Source organism: Panthera leo, chromosome A1, assembly GCF_018350215.1.
Source record: "Panthera leo isolate Ple1 chromosome A1, P.leo_Ple1_pat1.1, whole genome shotgun sequence".
NCBI lineage: Eukaryota > Metazoa > Chordata > Mammalia > Carnivora > Felidae > Panthera > Panthera leo.
Window position 1 is genome coordinate 144,870,753 of NC_056679.1, and position 21,093 is coordinate 144,891,845.

The 21,093-nt window shown below is 33.9% G+C and overlaps 1 protein-coding gene across 3 annotated transcripts in view; it reads right to left on the reverse strand.

The window, feature by feature from the left end:
* The window catches only part of SSBP2 (single stranded DNA binding protein 2), a 316,598-nt gene that overhangs the window by 58,746 nt on the left and 236,759 nt on the right, over positions 1–21,093 (reverse strand). For all 3 annotated transcript variants that reach the window (XM_042942559.1, XM_042942541.1, XM_042942550.1), the window contains 2 exons: positions 12,518–12,577; positions 629–695 (listed from right to left, as the gene is read on the reverse strand). In XM_042942559.1, the coding sequence (XP_042798493.1) occupies positions 629–695; positions 12,518–12,577 (127 nt within the window). The remainder of the gene's footprint in view (positions 1–628; positions 696–12,517; positions 12,578–21,093) is intronic.

Here is a 21,093-nt window from a genome sequence, read left to right on the forward strand (position 1 = left end):
ACTTAGTAAGGGACTGGGTTATTGACATCATCTCATCTTGGCTTCCATGGCTACTTTTTTGCCTCTTACTGCTGCTTGCCTACACTCCATTCACTGAGATTAAATTCTTCTTCCTAGTCTGTACTGAAATACATCTCTCATATGATTTGCTCCTTTTACCTTGGAACAGTGTATTAGAGCCATACCTATCTGTGGTACCTAAACATCTCTGTTGGAAGGACCGAATTATTGATTTGTTAAAATAATCAAGCTACTGTTGCTTAGCATTTTCTTTCCTCCTGCTCATCTTTCAGATGGACTAACCTATCTGAAAAAGGCAGAAGATATCATATGTGATATAATCATTTAAATTTCCATTTGTTAGAAGTTATATAAAAGGTTTTAGAAGTTATTAGTTAAAATATGGATTTTGGATATTTAATTACTATTTCTTTTATTATTACTACCCTCACTATCATGCATAATTGTGAGAGTAAGCTGAAAATACAAGTCATTTGGCCATGTTACCTGCAAAAATGCAACTGGGATAATTATAGAACATATATACAAATAAGACTGTCCTTAAAAAAAAAGGATTTCCTTTGAGATTCTGCATGTCAATTTCACTTTTTTACTTTAAAGTAATCACCTTGTTGTCGAGTTGGGTCCATTCCACTTGGAAGTAATGGCTGACTTCCTGGGACACCACCAAGTGCCTAGCATATTTTGTAAAAGAAAACAAAAAAGAAATGTTGTAAATAATTATAAAATACACACTTTAACAATTCTTTTTTAAAATTCCTATAATTATAGAATTCATTTGAATATTTTGCAAGATTTCTTATATTTCACATTAATTTATAAATTTTATAGCTCTATATCCCTATATAAGTTCTTAGTTCTAAAAAGATTCTACCTTGCCCAATTTTGTGGTAAATAAAGTACTTCTTGGGAACAAATATCTAGGCAAAAATTGCTCTATTTCTTCCTGAGAAGTATTATGCCTTTCCCCAAAATTAATTTACTAAGGGTACGAAAATAACTGATTTCGCTTCTTTAATGTAATCTCTCTACATTCTACAGATTATTTTACTCATTTGAAATTATAATAGCAGCAGGACTAAAATACCAAGGGGCCAATGAATTTTTGGGGGGGTAAATTTTCCCTAAGAAGCTATTTAGAAAAATAATACTCTATAGTTAAGTTCAAATAATTTGGCCAAATGGAAAAAAGAGAACTAGAACTGAAAAAGGTGGAGAGATTAACAGACAGGGTTTATTTTATGAAAGGTGTGCTACTGGATATATACTGAATCAAAAGTTTCTAACAGTTGTCTGAGCAGCACTTAGAGCTGGGCCAAACTGTACATGATTCAAATTTTCTGATCCTATGAAGTATACGTGTATTCATTCATATGTACACGTAAGCCTGATAATTGGCAAGAATTTCTACAAAGGTCCACTAATTTAACCTAGAGCAGAATAAATCTTGTCTAATTAGTTAAAATTTTCAAAAGAAATTCAACATCAAAAAAAAAATAAATATCTGATCAGAACTGTTTTCTTAATTGTTATCACTTGGGATACAGTAGAGAGCTGCCATTTCTTAAGCCATTTTTGAAATTCTTTCAATTTTATTTTCTTACAAGCGTACCGAATATATATGCTACCATATACCCTGTTCTCTGCTTACCTTACTAGCCTAATTTCTTGCCACTACCACACTTGCTAACTTCCAGCCATAGAAAACTTCCTTCAGTTTTTTTCAATTCATGCATTTAATCAATAATACCTAAATGCCAACCATTAAAAACAAAACAAAAGTAAACTAAAACGAAACAATCTTCTCTTCTCAAGAAGCTCAATAAAGGGTGACCCTTGCTGACATATTTCAGATCTCAGTTTAGGGATCACTTCCTAACAAAATTCTTCCATTTAACCCCATCATGGTATAAGTTCTCCATTTGCTTTAAGATAACGTATATGTATTTTTTTAATTTTCAAATTTACAGAAACAGTACAAAGGATTCCCATATATTCTGACACCAATTGCCCAACTGTTAACATTTCCCCACAACTGCCCCATCACCCTTTCTCTTTCTCTCTATACACTTGTTATCCTCACTCTTTTTCAGAACTGTGTTGAGAGTAAGCTACAGACATTATGCCTCATCACCTCTAAGAACTGCTGAGTATAGTTCTCTAAACAAGGATATTTCTGTACATAACCATAACACAACTTTCCAAGACAGGAAATCCACATTGATATAACACTACCATCCAAGCCACAGATCTCAATCAAATTTTGCCATTTGTCTCAGCAATGTTCCTTTTTACTTTCTGTGGCCAGGATCTCATGGACCACATGTTGCATTTAACTGTCATATTTCTTCACCCTCTCCCAAGCAAGAATTATTCCTTAGTCTCTGTCATGTTAACAGTTCTAGAGAATGGATCTTAAATTCTATGGGATGATCTTCTGATGCCTCTTCATGCTCCAGACTTTGGTCCTATTTTCTTAAAAGGAATACTGCAGCAATGATGCTGTGCTCTTCTCAGTGAAACTCATCAGAGGCACATCATGCTTACTCATCCCATTACTGGGATGTTAACCTTTCTCATCTAATCTTGTCAGTGTCTCCCAGGTTTGTACACCATAAGGTCATTACTTTTACTCTTTGTAATTGATTAATTTTAGTGTTAGAGCTATTCCAAGATTGTCAGCATCCCATTCATCATCAATAGTTTATCAACCCACCAGCATCCACTGACAACTCCTAAGTACTAGGATAGTTGCCAAATGGAGATATTCCATGTCTATCATTCTTTCTATGCTGTTTAATTGGCATATACTGTAAGGAACAGCTCTTTCTTTTCTTTCTCTTTCTTTCTTTCTTTCTTTCTTTCTTTCTTTCTTTCTTTTCTTTTTCTTCCTATTTTACTCAGTGGTTGTAATATATTACTATCATCACTTATGTTAATATTCAAGATTTGCCCAGTGTTCAAATATTCAAGATGGCTCTGGTGATCTTTTGACACAACCTCATCATATTTTGAGCATTTTCTTCCTGGCACAAGATGGTTCAAGTTCATCTCATATTTTTTCTAGCATAGCTCTGAAATCAGACCTTACTTCAAAGGGCCCAGGGCCCTGATTCTTTCTAGTGGAGGACAACATGTAGACATCAAGATCTGAGATCTCAGAGTGCTCGTTGTAACTTTGGTACATTGCCTTTTGGCTCTGCCAATAGATGCTGCACTCAAAAATCTATGTGTGTATGTACACACATTTATATGCACACATATATACATCTCTAACTCCATATCTGTGTGTATGTGGTACACACATACCATAAATTCATATTCTCCAACACCAAGTCAACAGCTCCAATTCCAATGTAAAACCTCAGGATTATATTTAATCTTCTTCATTTTTATGTTCAAATGTTTTCTCTAACAGTGGGAAACCAGGCTTTCATTGTCTTCAATATCTTTTTTTTTTTTTTTTTTTTTTTTTTTTTTTTTTTTTTTTGCTCAAAGTATTTATTTGCTCAGTATAACAGATCTCCCAACTATAACAACCATTTCTTTTTTTGTCACCTCTGGGCCACTCCTTCCTTCCTCCCTGAATGTCTTAGCATACGGGGGAGGTAAGGGCTTGTTATATGCGTAAAAAAATTTTTTTTTAATGTTTATTTATTTTTGAGAGAGTGAGAGACAGGGACAGAGACAGGGAGAGAGAGAATTCCAAGTAGGCTCCGCTCTGGCAGCTCAAAGCCTGATGTGGGTTTCGAACCCACAAACCATGAGATCATGACCTGAGCTGAAATCAAGAATTGGACATTTAACTGACTGAGCCACCCAGGCGCCCCTTATGTGCCTTTATAGGATTTTATACTTTACTTTCATAGAACTTAAATACAATCATGGCTCATTTTTCTTTCTGTATCTCCAAAAGACTGTAAACTCTGAGGAAGTGTAGAACCTATTTGTGCCTTCTGGTTCAGAGAAGTATTTACTGAAGGACTAAAAGAAATAAAGTTTAGATTGGGCAATTTTAGGAATCATCAGTGATAAAATCCTAAGAATGAAACTGATTTCAAAGAGAAGAAAAAAGATCAACAATATAATTCTTTAAAAATACTAAGGAGAGGGAGGCCTGGATGGCTCAATTGGTTAAGCATCCCACTTCAACTCAGGTCATGATCTCATGGCTGATAAGTTCAAGCCCCGCATTGGGCTCTGTGCTGACAGCTCAGGGCCTGGAACCTGCTTCAGATTCTGTGTCTCCCTCTCTCTCTGCCCCTCCCCCATTCACACTTTGTCTCTCTGTCTCTCCCTCTCAAAAATAAACATTTAAAAAATTAAAAAAAAATACCAAGGAGAGGTAGGAAAGAAAACTGAAACTGAATAGGTATGAAATTAGAAAGTGGACTAAGACCAAAATTCCAGAATGCACAAGGTAAGTTTTAAAAAGGCAGAAGTAGTCAACACTGTCAAAAGTTATGTAAAAAATGAATTTGGAACACTGAAAATATGTGACTAATTAGCATTATCTTCAATTGTGAGTCTGGAATTCTTGCTTTTTTTTAGGTCCCCAAATGGTTATACTCTGGACTTTGATTTCTGAATTTCTAAATCTCATTAAAGGCATCATGTTTTAGCTCTGGAAACCATTTTCTTCAAAATTTTACTTTTTGTTGTTTATCTTAGAATATCAGAATAGTTGACAAGTCTTTTAGTTTCTATTCATCATTTAAAAATACAGATAATTTCGATCAATATCAAGTTGTCTTTCAAAATGAGTGTCCTTTTCCTAAATTTAACTCTTTAGTCATCAGTGTTTGTCTTTTGTTAAGTCAGATTTCTAACTTTTAAAAGATTTTTATCAGTCCTGGGATTACCAGATGATGGTTTTGGGTATAAACAAGACCATAATTGTTACATTTCTTAAAACTTTAATATCAGGAAAAATAAATTTATACATTTTGGGGTTGATATTATTTTCATATTTTCTACCATGCTAATTACATTCTATTAGGACTTGTTTAACTAGTCACAAATTTTGGCACACAGTCTTTGTTCTATAAAAGATCTTCACTCTGATAGAGAAAATAACACTAATGATAAGGATGCTTAATAATAACAAACAGTATCAATAATAATATACACTTGTGGTTCTTTATATTTATTATTTAACTCAATGCTTACAACATCTCATGAAGTTATTATTATTAATCCTTCCTGATGAGAAGAAACAGATTTAATACAGGAGTCTTCCCTTATCTATGGTTTCACTTTCTGTAGTTTTAGTTACCATGGTCTACCTTGGTCCTGAAACAGAAGAGCAGCCTAAAAGCTATGCCACAGTGACCACATCATTCACCTCACATCATCTCATCATGTAGGCATGTGATCATCTCATATCATCATAAAAAAAGTGAGTACAGTACAATAAGATATTTTGAGAGAGTGTACCACATGCATAAAACTTTTACCATTTTTATACTGTTACATTTTATTATTGTTGTTGTTATACAACTCTACTTAATTTATAAATTAAACTTTATCATAGGTATGTTTGCATAGGAAGAAATCATAGTATATAAACAATTAGGTACTATCCGTGGTTCTCACGCATCTACTGGGGATCTTGGAAGATATCCTTTATAGATAAGGGAGCACCACTATGCGTAAATAATTTGTTAATTTGTTGATGGTTATACTACTGTTAAGTAGCAGAGCCAAGGCTTCAAATCAGGTCAACATACTCCAAAAGTTCTAAATATAGGCCTTAACTCCTAGGATTTAAAATAAATGAAATAATACGAAATTTCACTTAAATAGAAACAATTAAATGGAAGAATTTCTTGCTTCATAAAAAAATTAGTTTACAAAGGATTCATTACATGATTCCAGTGGTAAACCCCACAAGGAACTTAAGATTCTGGTACATATTTCCTTGAATATCATTACATATACTGTCTACTCATAGAGACTAGATGCTCACTGATGATTTTAAAAACGGTGAATTTATCAAGGCTTTTATGATATAATTTACTTAATAATTTTGAACTACAACATTTTTAATAGGCCCCCTCAATTATATGAAATGAAGTAAAATCATATAATTAAGAAAGTTTAAAAGTAAAAAGGATTTTAAAAATACTTGAGTCTATTCTCATTTTACTGCTAAGAAAATTAAGACCCATAAAGGTTAAATGACTCGCTCGAAGTCATGCGTTTCTGGGCATTGGTGGCATTTGGACCTAAGATGATTGACACAACTGAGGTCCTTTCAACAACACCACGGTCATTTTTTTTTTCCTGGAAAAAGGCACTATCAGTAGAAAAGATATCAAAATACAGAAATGTTACATTCAGTATAGAAAGATATTCGTCTTCAAAGCACAATTCATGGGGCACCTGGGTGCCTCAGTTGGTTAAGCATCTGGCTTCGGCTCAGGTCATGATCTCATGGTTTGTGGCTTTGAGCCCCATCTCACGCTCCACCCTGGCAGTGCAGAGCCTGCTAAGGATTCTGTCTCTCTCTCCCTGGCCCTCCCCTGCTCACTCTGTCTCTCAAAATAAATAAATAAATGAGAAAAAATAGAGTGCATGAAAGTAGGAGAGAGGGGCACAGAGAGAGACAGAGAGAATCTCAAGAGACATAGAGAATCTCCATGCTCAGTGTGGGGCTTGATCCTACAACTTGAGCCAAAATCAGTTGGAGATATGTAGGTGCCCTCTTTTTTCTATGTATTAACCACTGCAAATACACTATCCAATATACAGCCCTTTGCCACATGCAGCCAGTTAAATTAAAATTAATAAAGTTTCAAAAAGTTCCATTGGGCAGCACTGCATTAGGATGCCAACTCCACAATAAGAGGGATTCTCATTAGTTTGTTGATGTTTGCCCACAAGTCAAATGGTGTCTGGCACATACTAAACCTAAACGAATATCTGTTGAATGACTGAATCTTTTTTAATGTTTATTTCTTTTGAGAGAGAGAGAGAACAGGGGAGGGGCAGAGAGAGAGGGAGAGAGAGAGAAACCCCAGCAGGCTGCAAGCTGTCAGTGCAAAGCCTGACGCCAGGCTCGATCTCACCAATCCTGAGATTGTGACCTGAGCCAAAATCAAGTCAGGCACTTAGGGGCTCCTGGGCAGCTCAGTCAGTTGGGTGTCCAACTTTGGCTCATGTCATGATCTCATGGTTCGTGAGTTCGAGCCCCATGTCGGGCTCTGTGCCGACAGCTCAGAGCCTGGAGCCTGCTTCAGATTCTGTGTCTCCCTCTCTCTGCCCCTCCCCTGTTCATGCTCTCTCTCTCTCTCACCAAACAAATAAACATTAAAAAAAATAAAAAAAAAAAAAAAGTCGGGTGCTTAAATGACTGAGCCACCCAGGTGCCCCTGAATATTTCTGAGAGATGTCATATAGTCCAAAGAAGTTTCCAATCAAATACATGGCAATGCACTTTTTGTATTGGTTTATGTCTAAAAAGGGAGTATCTGTGATAAAAATGTTATAAGATAATAAGATGTTTTGGCAAAAGAAGTAATTATTATACCAAAAAGCTCTATATACCTGTAACATAAATTGAGTAAGACTGCACAGCATTTGCTATGTAAAGTTTTCTTGGTTTGGGAAGGAGAATGAAGTTTATTTTGTTCCAGACATTTTAAATTTGTTAATTTCCTGTGTCTTACAAAGATAGGAATTGGAAAGGGTATATATCTCAGGATACACTCATAATTCTAAGTTATAAGGAAAATAGGTTTTTAAATGTGTTTCAATGGATTTCAAATAATAATTTAAATACATTAATAGTGTAATTATCATAGCAACAAAGAAATAAGATCTCAATGACAGAAAGGAATATTTTGAACTGGCCAAAAAAAGTATACTTTATTAATCACTGATTTATATTATACAGGTGCAACATTTAATTTTTATAGCTAAAGATTTACTATGGCCATCCTTACAATTGCAGCTAGAAGACTACTATTATTTACTCAAGGTAGAACATACTTTGCCTTATGCAGCTGAGGTCTTTCTTATGTTCTTACACTAATATCATTAAACAAAAGTAGGATTTTGTATATGGAAAATTTTACCAAGACAAAACTATTGGAAAAAGCCATGCTAAATGGCATTTATCCTGAAAATAGAACATAAAGTGCATTTTAAAATATAGATACCTTGTTATACAGGAAACGTAAAATTTATTTTCAGTATCTGAGAAAACATCCCAACAATTTTTTTCTGTTCAAATGCCTGTTGATAGTTTCTCTATGAAAAGTGATGAAGAAAAGTCTTTTTTTTTATAGATTTGCCTATCCTTAGCATATATTATGTTTTTCTTTTCATCATGTAAGAACTATATATTCAATATTAATGGAGAATAATCTTATGTATTGAATAACTAAAAGAATAAAACATCTATACTTTTATCTATGTACAAAATTAACTAGTAATATCTTCTAATCACAAATGAAATACTTTTTCAATGCAAACTTTAAAAATGAAGAAATAGGGGCACCTGGGTGGCTCAGTCAGTTAAGCATCTGACTTCAGCTCAGGTCATGATCTTGCAGTCTGTGAGTTCAACTCCCATGTTGGGCTCTGTGTGGACAGCTCAGAGCCTGGAGCCTGCTTTAGTTTCTGTCTGTCTCCCTTTGCCCCTTCCCCGTTCACTCTCTGTCTCTCTCTCTCTCTCAAAAAGAAATAAATATTAAAAAAATTTGTTTAAATAAAAATATGCAGAAATAAACAAAGAAAGCACTCATAATTCTACTATCCAGAAATAAAGGACATATCTTGATAATCTTTGACAAATATGTGTGTGTGTGTGTGTGTGTGTGTGTGTGTGTGTGTGTGTATGTGTCTGTGTGTGATGAGTGGGGGAAACTGAGTTTGTATAGTGATAAAGAAAAGGTGATATACTACATGACCTTTATGCCTTCTTTACAGTTGGTAATAGATCATTAACATTTTATCATATCAATAAATGTAATTCTATAATATGCTTTTTAATAGCTGCATATTATTTTACCATTTGGATATACCATAATTTAACTATTCATCTGCTAATGGAGAAATATCTTTGACACTTTCAGTAGAATAAATAGTCAGATGCACTGTGTTTTTAGAATACCAAATCAGCTTTGGAATATAAAATGGTCAACAGCATTAACTATGTCACATACCTGTTTACAGAGTTTCAGGAATGGTCAAAAATAGAGTATAAACTCAAAATTCTATAGGATCAATAAATCAATAGTTTATGCTCGGTATCACTCATAAACAGTCTCTGTATTCTGGCTGCCTTGGTTTCCTCAGCACAGTGTTCAATAAACATTGTGAATTTTTCTGGTTAAATGTTTTACCTAAGAGAAGGATAAAGACTTGTTCTATTCCAGGTTACAGATGCTTCAACACCAATGATCTCTTCTGATGGTTGAACCAATTCCAATGTAAAACTGTATAGTCAAATATACTTTTGGACTTAATTTCTATGTTTCATATGTTTTAATATGTATTTATTCTTTACAACATCGAATGTGCTTATCATTTTACTTTTCTACCATCATTTTATTATTATTATTTAAAAAATTTTTCTTAAAGTTTATTTGTTTGAGAGAGCCAGAGAGTGAGCAGGGGAGAGGCAGCTAGAGAGGAAAAGAGACAGAACACCAAGCAGGGTCCACACTGCCAGTGCAGAGTCTAATGAGGGGCTCGAACTCATGAACCGCAAGATCATGACATGAGCCAAAACCAAGAGTTAGACACTTAACCAACTGAGCCACCAGGTGCCCCACTTTTCTTCCATCATTTTAGAGACCATTACCCCTTCTTGTATTTTTTTTTTCTTTTGGCAGAGTGATGTTATAACAAGTTCCAAATACCCTGTGCTATAAATATATATACAGTATAAACCGTTGTGAAGTTACTTGAGAACCATTAAAACCATCTTAGGAGAATTCAAGTGAAAATCTACAGTCTAGAGGCACCTGGCTGGCTCATTTGGTGGGGTGTGTGACTCTTGATCTTGGGCTTGTGGGTTTGAGGCCCGTGTTAGGTGTAGAGATTGCTTAAAAATAAAATCTTAAAAAAAATCTACAGTCTAATCATTAGAAGTTATATATTCTGAAGAATCTGTTTATTAAAGGAATATCTTTTACATATTCAAAATGACTAGCCAACACCATTGAAGAGTATTTCACTTTTTATTTTCTTAGATATAATCTATCAATAAAACAAATTTTAATTAGTTTATGATCATTTTAAATGAAGATGAAATAAAAAACATATTTGTGTTGTTTTTATATGCAACATTCCAATTAATCACCAAATATGGTTTTTCTGATTCTATGTTAATGACTATGTAAAGAAATTGAAGAAACATTCTGTTGCTTGGAAAGGTCATGCTCCTAACTAGGTTCAACATTTTGTAAAACATTATGTTTACACTATTAACACAATTAATTTGCTCAGAAAATTCTTTTTAAAATAGTATAAATGTAAAATTATAAATTTGGAAGACAGATGTTTGAATTAATAAAGTTTAACTATATAAATGTGGGGGGGGGATGAGTAGACAAAAAAGAGCCACTCAGATATGAGTACAATTATTTTAAAAAACACTTAGGTAAAGACTTTAAGATTCTTGAGGAAAAAGAGCCTGTATGATAATTCTTTATTATCTTTAAATTTTTAAAACATTTTAATAAATCCAAAAGCATTCTATACTTGTTCTTAAAAACAAATTCAGTCTAGGTTTACAATTCCACAACTTATTCCTCTTTCACAAAGTATGTTTTTCATTATATAAGTCTCTGTACATATGGAACCTAGCATTGTATGTTAGACATGGCAGGCATTTCAACAATGTCAAATGGATGCGAAAGCAATAATCCCTTAAGAATTTCATCATTGATACAGAATATATGAAGTCAAAATTTCTGATAACATATTTGGTACAAGAAATTCACGTTTCCCTAATTCACATTTTCAGGAACCTCTTAGATCTATATAACATACAAAGCTATGGATGGGATGTCTGAAACATTATGAAGACCCCAATGAAAGATACAACTTTCCATCCTTTAGAAGGAAATTTAAAAGATTCGGGCACCTATATAAGGGGATTTGACTGTCAATATACATAGGTTCACCCACAGAGAAAATAAAATCTCCATATGTTAGAACACTTGGCATCTGTGCACTTCCTTTTCCTATTTCATGCCGTGTTTCCCTGGCCCTATGTACTGAATGCAGATTCAGTCTGAAGGAAAAAACTCCTCCAGCTGCTAATGTGAGGCCTCCCAGCACTATAACCATGAGATCATCCAGCACCACTGCCTGCTTCAAGTTCTCCCTCGGGGGTGGATGTGGGTGCTGGCACTCCTTGCTGTGCACTAAAAGCAGAAAAAAAACAGCAAACTGGGACACTTCAAGGACACAGCATAATTTCAGTAAGAGTTAGTAGAGGAGAAGCAGAAATTTGTTGCTATGAAATATGTTAGTAAGCACAACTTTGTTGTATTTTTGGTCAGAAAGGAAGTGGAGACAGAAAGAGAGTAAGAATGAAAAAGAATTTTCTGGAATAACAGGGTTTACTTTAGATTGCGGAAAATGCTGAGGTATACAATAACAGAATTAAAGAAAGTAACAAAACAATTATCTTGACATAACTATTCCATAAAATTAGGCATTTAATTTCTTCTTGTGTTATGTAAATGCACATGTTCTGTATCCTGAAACTAAACTATAAACTCCTTTCAAGTAAAAACTGTGCATTATTCTCTTTAGCAAATAAGTATTTACGGTATTGATAAAAGAACTATGTAAGGATAAAAGCTTATGAAATCGCAGAGCTCTAGTAGGTAAAAAAAGTTGGAAGATCTATTGCTAACAATTTATTTATTAATAGATCTAACCCTTCCAGAAAGTAGGTATTTATATACCTGAGATCACTATATTTGGGCAAAACTGATGTATTGCAACCATGATGTTGAGAGCATATTATACAAAAATAAACCAAAGTATGTTCATTCTATAGAAAATTTTATTACCATCTTTAAATAAAGGTATTTAGCATTTACCAAAATTACATACACACACACACACACACATACATATACAATTAAGTTCAGGGTATAGAGTAGACTCCAAGGTTCAACAAACTTTTTTTCTGTAAAGATCCAGATAGTAAATATCTGACCACTTAAAAATCTGTTACTGCAGTGTAAAGGAAGTCACAGACAATACATGAATGAAAGAGCATGGCTATTTTTCAATAAAACTTTATTTACAAAAACAGTCAGTCAACATATGGACAGTAGTTTGCCAATTTTTGAAATAGATTATATGTTACTAGAAGTAGCATTAAATTGGATAGAGAAAGAATAATTTAATGTTTTTATAGGTAAGAAATATTCACGAAATTTTCAAGATCTTTATTGAATCTTAAAAACAATAACAATAACAACAACAACAAAACTCAGAAACTTAAGTAGCACACGAATCTTACCTGGTTAGGTATCCTCAATGGGGGCCTTGGACCTCCAGGGTACCGAGGTGACATAAAAGGCTATTGAAGTAAAACAAATAAATAAATAAAACAAAACATAAATGACACAATGTAAAATAGAGATCTGAAAATAAACTGTTTTAAAGAATTTGAGAATTACACAAAACATAAGTCAACTTATTTCCCTATGTGGCTGCTTTCAGTAGAATAAACTCTTTTAAGAAAAATTACTGTCCTGTTTTTTTATTTTGTAGAATATCTAGAACATTTCCCAAAGAAAATATAAAAACATCAAAGATGAGGGACGCCTGGGTGGCTCAGTCGGTTGAGCTTCCGACTTCAGCTCAGGTCATGATCTCACGGTCTGTGAGTTCGAGCCCCACATCGGGCTCTGTGCTTACAGCTCAGAGCCTGGAGCCTGCTTCAGATTCTGTGTCTCCCTCTCTCTCTGACCCTCCCCCATTCATGCTCTGTCTCTGTCTCAAAAATAAATAAACTTAAAAAAAAAAACAAAAACAAAAACAAAAAAACATCAAAGATGAGTAAAGCTGGGGCTCCTGGGCGGCTTGGTCAGTTAGGTGTCCTACTCTTGATTTCGGCTCAGGTCATGACCTCATGATTTATGAGTTCGAGCCCCTATGAGGCCCTCTCTGCTTTCAGCGCAAAGTCTGATTCCAAGCCTCTGTCTCCCTCTCTCTCTGCCTCTGCTCCACTAACGCTCTCCCTTTCTCTCAGAAATAAACATTAAAAAAAGATGACTAAAGCAAAAAAATTTTTTTAATGTGAATTTTATTAAGATAATGACATTTAATTGGCAAAAAAAGATTAGGAGATTTAGGCAACTGAATCTTAGCAAAGACTTCAGGAACAGGCTTATTGGCTATATCATTATGTAAATTGGGTTCTGAACATATAGTTTGGACTGAATTATCCAGTTTGGTTATCAATTTCCTTTAATAATTTTAAAGTTGCCAAATTTTTTACCGTTTTTTTTTTTTTTGGTGGCTTTTTAAAATGGTAAAGAAATTTCTTTTTCATATGTCCTTTGTGGTTAAAAAGAGCTTTGCCTCTGCTTTCTCAAGTGTTTGTTATAATTCAAAATAGATTATAAATTTTAAAGTTGAAATAATTTATTTGCATATTTTAAGCTTAGCAGATTATGAGCTGTGTATTTAAAAGAAAGAAAAAAATGGTCTTATATTAAAACTCAAGGCAGTTTATCTTGTTAGATAAATCAGATTCTGCTAAGATATGTTGACTCCATCCAGTTCAAAAAATGTCTGAAAAATATCCTAAAAATATCATTCCAACAATGAGTGGATGAATATTTTTGATCACTCAGATATGGGCACCAAATTTTTCAAAGTTTATGTGTATCAAATTTTTCAGTGTATTCCTAAAATTATTCAAAATTTCATTTCTATAGAAAAATTCTATAATTTTGTCTACTTACATCACACTATATAATTTATTTAAATTCAAGATTATTACTTCATGTAACATAAGTAAATTATCCACTCTAAATGGTTGCATATCATGAAATAATATATTAAGAATGAAGTAATATAAATTAAGGATCAATTTAACAAAAGCTTGGGCAAGCCAAATCTTTAGTATTTTACATAATTAAATTCCACATTTATAATGTATTTTCTATAAACATTTTAGAAACTGAACCTGCAGTTCTTGGCTACATTTTAAAAGCAGGGTTATTTTAAGACCTACCCTATGACCCAGCAATAGCACTGCTAGGAATTTACCCAAGGGATACAGGAGTACTGATGCATAGGGGCATTTGTACCCCAATGTTTATAGCAGCACTCTCAACAATAGCCAAATTATGGAAAGAGCCTAAATGTCCATCAACTGATGAATGGATAAAGAAATTGTGGTTTACATACACAATGGAATACTACGTGGCAATGAGAAAGAACGAAATATGGCCCTTTGTAGCAACGTGGATGGAACTGGAGAGTGTGATGCTAAGTGAAATAAGCCATACAGAGAAAGACAGATACCATATGGTTTCACTCTTATGTGGATCCCGAGAAACTTAACAGAAACCCATGGGGGAGGGGAAGGAAAAAAAAAAAAGAGGTTAGAGTGGAAGAGAGCCAAAGCGTAAGAGACTCCTAAAAACTGAGAACAAACTGAGGGTTGATGGGGGGTGGGAGGGAGGAGAGGGTGGGCGATGGGTATTGAGGAGGGCACCTCTTGGGATGAGCACTGGGTGTTGTATGGAAACCAATTTGACAATAAACTTCACATATTGAAAAAAAATAAAATAAAAGCAGGTTATTTTAAAAAGCAGCATCTGAAAAATAAAATCCTAACAAGTTAATGCTGTATAGACTACTTCTATAATATCTCTTGGAAGATTTTATTTTAGATAATTTTGACAAGAAATAGTAATTGTTGGAAATAATAATGTCCAACAAGAGGAACTTTAGAGTTAAACAAGCAATTCAGTTTTTTTTTTTATTACTGTGTTCTTATATGTTAATCATACAATTATCATATATTCTTACATCTTAATCTTCTATGTTAATCAGGAGATTATTTTAAATGGACAGAAATATTGGTTTATTCAGGTATTATTGTCACCTCTGGTGACAAAGTGGGTATTCCAATTTTAACATTTCAATAATGTTAGTTTTCACATATTTGATCAAAGCTGTTTCTCTTTTTAATTTTTTTTTTTTTTTTTTTTTAGCGTTTATTTATTTTTGAGACAGAGAGAGACAAAGCATGAATGGGGGAGGGTCAGAGGGAGACACAGAATCTGAAACAGGCTCCAGGCTCTGAGCTGTTAGCACAGAGACCAACACGGGGCTCGAACTCACGGACCGCGAGATCATGACCTGGGCCGAAGTCGGCCGCTTAACCGACTGGGCCACCCAGGCGCCCCAAAGGCTGTTTCTCTTTAATCCTTTCTAAACTCTACTCTAAATTGAATTAGTTAGTTAACTATACTGCCAACTAGAAGCTTATCCCAATACTCACACACCCTCTACTATATTTCTAATCACCCAATTTCATTTATGGAACTGCCTTTTAAATTCTGGACTAATTTTAAAAACTAGGAAATTAAGTATTGTGTCATTGGTTTTGGAATGTTTGCCTTTCTTTCACAAAGTGATGTTTTATGACATACTCATGAATCCAAAGTTTATCAATTTACTTTTTGAGACATGGAGAAATAAATATAGGTTACTGATGATTCCTGTCTATTACATTCACTTTGAAATGGAATACGAGGTAGAAATTATGTTAAAAATATTACTAACTATCAAATACTGAGGAAAAAATTGAGATGTACCTTACTTGAAATAGAGCATTTGAGATTTGCATATTGGTCCAAATGTAAAATGATGTTATAGTGTTAATTTAATGGACTATCTGAAAAGAGGAATTTCTCTCATCAATGGTACTATGAAAAAGTGTATTTTAATGGGACTGTCAAACACTCCTATCTGACTGTAAGGACCCATCAAGAGACTACTGAGGACAGGGAGTGCATGTGGTACCTAGGAACCTACAAATCTCTACAGAATGAGATTGGGAGAGAAAAAGATTCTCTCTTTAGTTAATTTAGTTCTTATGCATGCCCTCCTCCTCCAAGTTCAAATTTACAGGTGTTTTTGGAAAAAAAGAAAAGAAAACCATTTATAAATTCTAATCAATAACAATCCACTTAAAGCAAAAATGACAAAAAAGCTAGTTGAGATAAAAATCTACTACTTTTACTTAAAATACAAAGACTGCTATGGGTAGAGTACCTTTGATATCAAATTAGTGCTGTTATAACATAAGCTTTTAATATTCAGATTGATCCTTACCTTAAGTTATCTAGTTAAACACACAGGTCCTCACTTGCCTGCTTGTTGAGACAGAGACACAGCAACTGAACCCCACAGAGTTTGCATATTAGCAACTGAGAATATTGTAATAATATTTGTACTCCAGTATTCAGAAGCCAATTTCCTTGCAAATACAATTCAAGATATGAAAACAAGTTTAAATTATTGATATAAGAGATTGCCTACTGATACTATAGAGTATATCTACTGACAGACATGTTAGTACTCTCTGCATGAATAGTCTGGGAAGAACAGGTTTTTGAAAAGAATTTTTGGCTATGAAATACTCTTTTACTTGGGGGAGAAAGTTTTTTTTTTTTTTAATAGTTTGGGCATTAAGATATTTGCTTGAAGATGTCATGATGGTGAATCAATATTTTAAATGGAAAAGGTCTTCACCTTCAAAAGGCTATTTATAAGGTGTGTGAAAAAAAACATTTGAGAGTCAGGGGACTGGGTTCTAGTTTTGTAGTAACACTAATTAGCAGAGGGGCCCTGAGCTAAAAAATCTTCGGCCTTTAATTTTCCCCATCTTAAATGAGAGAGTTGGACTAGATAATCTCTAAAGTCCCATAGAAAATTAAAAAGAAAAACAAAACTCCATTATTCTGTTATTTCCAGCATTACCCTTAAGTATATAGATTTCTATATTGCAAATAGCTACAAATATTTGAAATGTGTAGGGGTGGGATGGGCACAACTCACAAACCATCTTCATCAAGGAGCTGGAGAAACTTACTCCTATGCTTTCCAGAGAAAAGGAAAACATAAAGAAAAAAAATACTCCAAAAGAGAAGGATGCATTTGGTTCCGATCAAAGGCCCATTGGAAGGATAAAAAAAAACTCAACTTATCAATTAAAAAGTATACTAGTGATTCTTTTATTCAACAAATATATATTAAATACTTACAAAGGCAGTAATGGACTAAGTCGTTGGACATATGAGTGAACAAAGCAGATGACGATCACTGCTCTCTGATTAGAATTTTTAAGGTTCTACTATTATAATTAGTAGGAAAACAATTTTCTGGAAAAACTGTTTTCTCTATTAGTCCACTAATTTAAAGAAATAGAATGTTCTCTTCACCAAATGGCAAGTACCAGTGAAAACCCACAAAAAATAGTATTTCAATCTGGTGCCTTCACTCAGAAGTCATATTACATCATCCTTACTTGATAGAACATGTAGTGCTATGAGTGAATCAAAGTGAAGGCTATGTTTTAAAAAGTTTTCCAAATTAGGCAAAACTCACACAGTCAGGTTCTTTATAACACAAGATAAAATGAGTACCATTGTTAGTATTCTGACATTTGGAAACTACATTTCCATAAAGGCATAAACTCTCCTTTCTACATGTTTCAGCTATCTTCCCAGAAAGAATGCAATAACTCAAAGTAAAAGGAATAAAAGCATGCATGCACAAATCCAAAAAATCAATAAAATTTGTTGACTAAGAGAAGAGGAAAAAACCAAAACAAAACAAAAACAACCCTCCAATAGAAATACCAACCAAGTGTCCAGTTCATTTCCCCTAAGTAAAGATCATACCATTGAGAATCAGAATTTATTTCAGAATGAATGTCACTCAATCTTAAAGGATTACTATTATCCATTATATCAAGAATTATTCATGGAATTTTAAACTTCTGCTTCCCTAAAAGAGAGATTTTCCTTTATTCTTTGCCCTTTCTGCTAGTGGAGGGTAGTCTGCCTCTCTTATTTGATCTTTCATAAACCCTAGTGCTCTATCACAATTCCCTAAGAATTAGAAGAAACCAGCTCTTTCTCTTTCCTCGTACTACCTGGAAGTTAGATTGCTCAGTCTGATTCTTTGCTTCTCTGAAGGTGCCAAGTGTCCCCAATGGAATTGTTTTATTTACCTGTCCTGAAATTACAGGTGCTAAGATAAGAACCACTTAAGCCCTAAGTTCTTTTAATATATATACGGTAAGGGGTGTCTGGGTGGCTCAGTTGGTTAAGCGTCCAACTCGTGATTTGGGCTCAGGTCATGATCTCACAGTTTGTGAAACTGAACCTAGCAATAAGCTCTGTGCTGACAGAATGGAGTCTGCCTAGGATTCTCTCTCCCCTATCTCTCTGCCCCTCCTCGCTTGTGCACATGTGCTCTCTTTCTCTCTCTCTCTCAGCACAAACACTTAAAAATATTTGTTTATTTTTTGAGTATAGTTTTAAGCGTATTTGAGCATAGTTGACATACAATGTTACATTAGTTTCAGGTGTACAACATAGTGATTCAACACGTTTATACATTATATTGTGCTCACAAGTGCAACTACCATCTGTTAGTATAATATTTCCTTTAAAAAATTTTTTTAATGTTTATTTTTGAGAGAGACAGAGTGTGAGTGGGGGAGGGGCAGAGAAAGAGAGAGAGACAGAATCTGAGCTGTCAGCACAGAGCCCAACATGGTGCTCGAACTCACAAACTGTGAGATCATGACCTGAGCCGAAGTTGGACGTTTAACCGACTGAGCCACCCAGGCACCCCTCACCATAATATTTTCTAATATTTTAATAGTTTTTAGAAAACATACATATGACTTTTCAACACCAGAATATTCTCTCCTTCTTGAGATTACCATGTATTCTTTCTCTGTCAAGTAAATTTCTAGTAATCCCCCAAGGGTCAGTTTAAAAATCAAGACTTTCCTTCTATTTCTTCAGCACTTTGTTCACACCATCATCATAGAGGATTCAGTACACTGTAGTATAATGTGTGCCCTGGTGTGAAGGAAATCCACTTCAGAGGAAAGAACACAAAACCATAGTAGAGCAAGTCATTATCTTAATGCTAGGGAAATTAATCCATAAAATAAAACTGGTATTCACAAGAATCCTTAAAACTGAGGTGTAATTGATACATAAATCACCTTATATCTTATTTTAAATATTTCAGAATGGCTTTAGAAACTCTTTAAATATTAGTCTTTGAGAATAAACTGATAATAAAGAAAATTTAAAATCATTAAAAATGAGTGTCTTTAAAATCCCACTTAAGCATTCTCTGTGTACCATTTATATACTATATATACTACATACTATTTTCTTTATACAATTTTTCTGTATACTATATTTTATTTTCAAACCACAATTTACAAAAAATCAGTGACAAAGGGAAGATAATACTGATTTCTTTAGAATGGACAAATGTAACATTTAGAACAAGAATTAGAAGAAACCAGCTCTTTCTCTTTCCTCATACTACCTGGAAGTTAGATTGCTCTTCTGAAGATTGTTCTAAAACATACAATTTTACAGGACTTATCTAACATAAAATAACTGAAAATTTTTAGGACAAAATTATTCATGTAAGATTTGCTTATAATTTTGAAAGAAATAGTATCTTTTTAAAATACAAAGAAACAATTACCAAGTTTAAGAAAATATGAACTTAAAAATATTTAAAAAATGAATACTCAAACAGTGACTTCTTCACAAAATTACTCAATGGAAGTTTTATAAGCTTTCTATTGTACAATTATAACAAAATCTGACTTATCAAATTTTATTTGAAACTTTTTGACACATTTTATAGCACAAAGTTGTACTTTTTAGAGTTTACTAGATCAGCCTCCTTACTCTGTAAAGAAAACCAAAGACCTAGTTTTTTACCTGCCATTTTAGTTTTCTTACAGAGAAAACAGTTCCAGTAATACCTTTACAGAATGAAGGCAGGTACACATACAACCGGGTGACCATAAATAAACTGCCTGACTTGGCACTTTCTCCTTGGCCCCCCAGCAATGGTGCTACCATTCACTTAATGCAGAATTCTTTACCCTTGCTAGTTACCACTCAACCAGGAAAAGCTGAAAAGGCAGTGGTATTTCAGGTAAGTAAGTTTATTTGCATACAAAGCACTAATTAGCATGTGCTCTTGATTCACTGAACTAAAAGCAATGCAACAAGTGAAATAAAATAAATTTAGTAACCTCTAGCTCTCTTTTCTTAAATACTTTTGGTAGGGTTTTGATAATATATGTTGTCTTGACTGCACTTATTAATGTTTTTAAGTCACATGCCAAAAGGGAATAGAAGATGAGTGGGGAATGGTGATAAATGGATGTGGAATGATTAGAAGCGTATCACCATTAGAATCAAACTGTTCATTATAATATGATAACTTATAGTGAGGTTCATGAGAAAGGAAAGGAAGCAGTTAGCACATTCTAAGAGAGAACGCACAGAGCTGCATTCAGTAAATATTTGGTTGGTTCCATAGCTGGTTCATTGACTAAAAGAATGAACAACATTGATGGAAGACTAAAAACCAGCACAAAATAAAGTTTTGTTCCCTTGTGTAAAATCTCCCCTGACCAATGTGTCTTGTTAAAAATAGATAATATTGGGGCACCTAGGTGGCTCAGTTGGTTAAGCATCCAACTTTGGCTCAGGTCATGATCTCACAGTGCATGAGTTCAAGCCCCACATTGGTCTCTGTGCTGACAGCTCAGAGCCTGGAGCCTGCTTTGCATTCTGTGTTTCCCTCTCTCTCTGCCCCTCCCCTGCTCTCTATCTCTCTCTCTCTCTTAAAAATAAATAAACGTTAAAAAATTTTTTTAAATACACAATATCTATTGACAATGTAAACAGTAAGCCACAGTATTAGCACAGTATATCTGCTTTGTCTAGTGAGAACATAGTTATAAATTAGAGGGGAGAATTCTGCTTGATTAAATAGGATAATTTATAT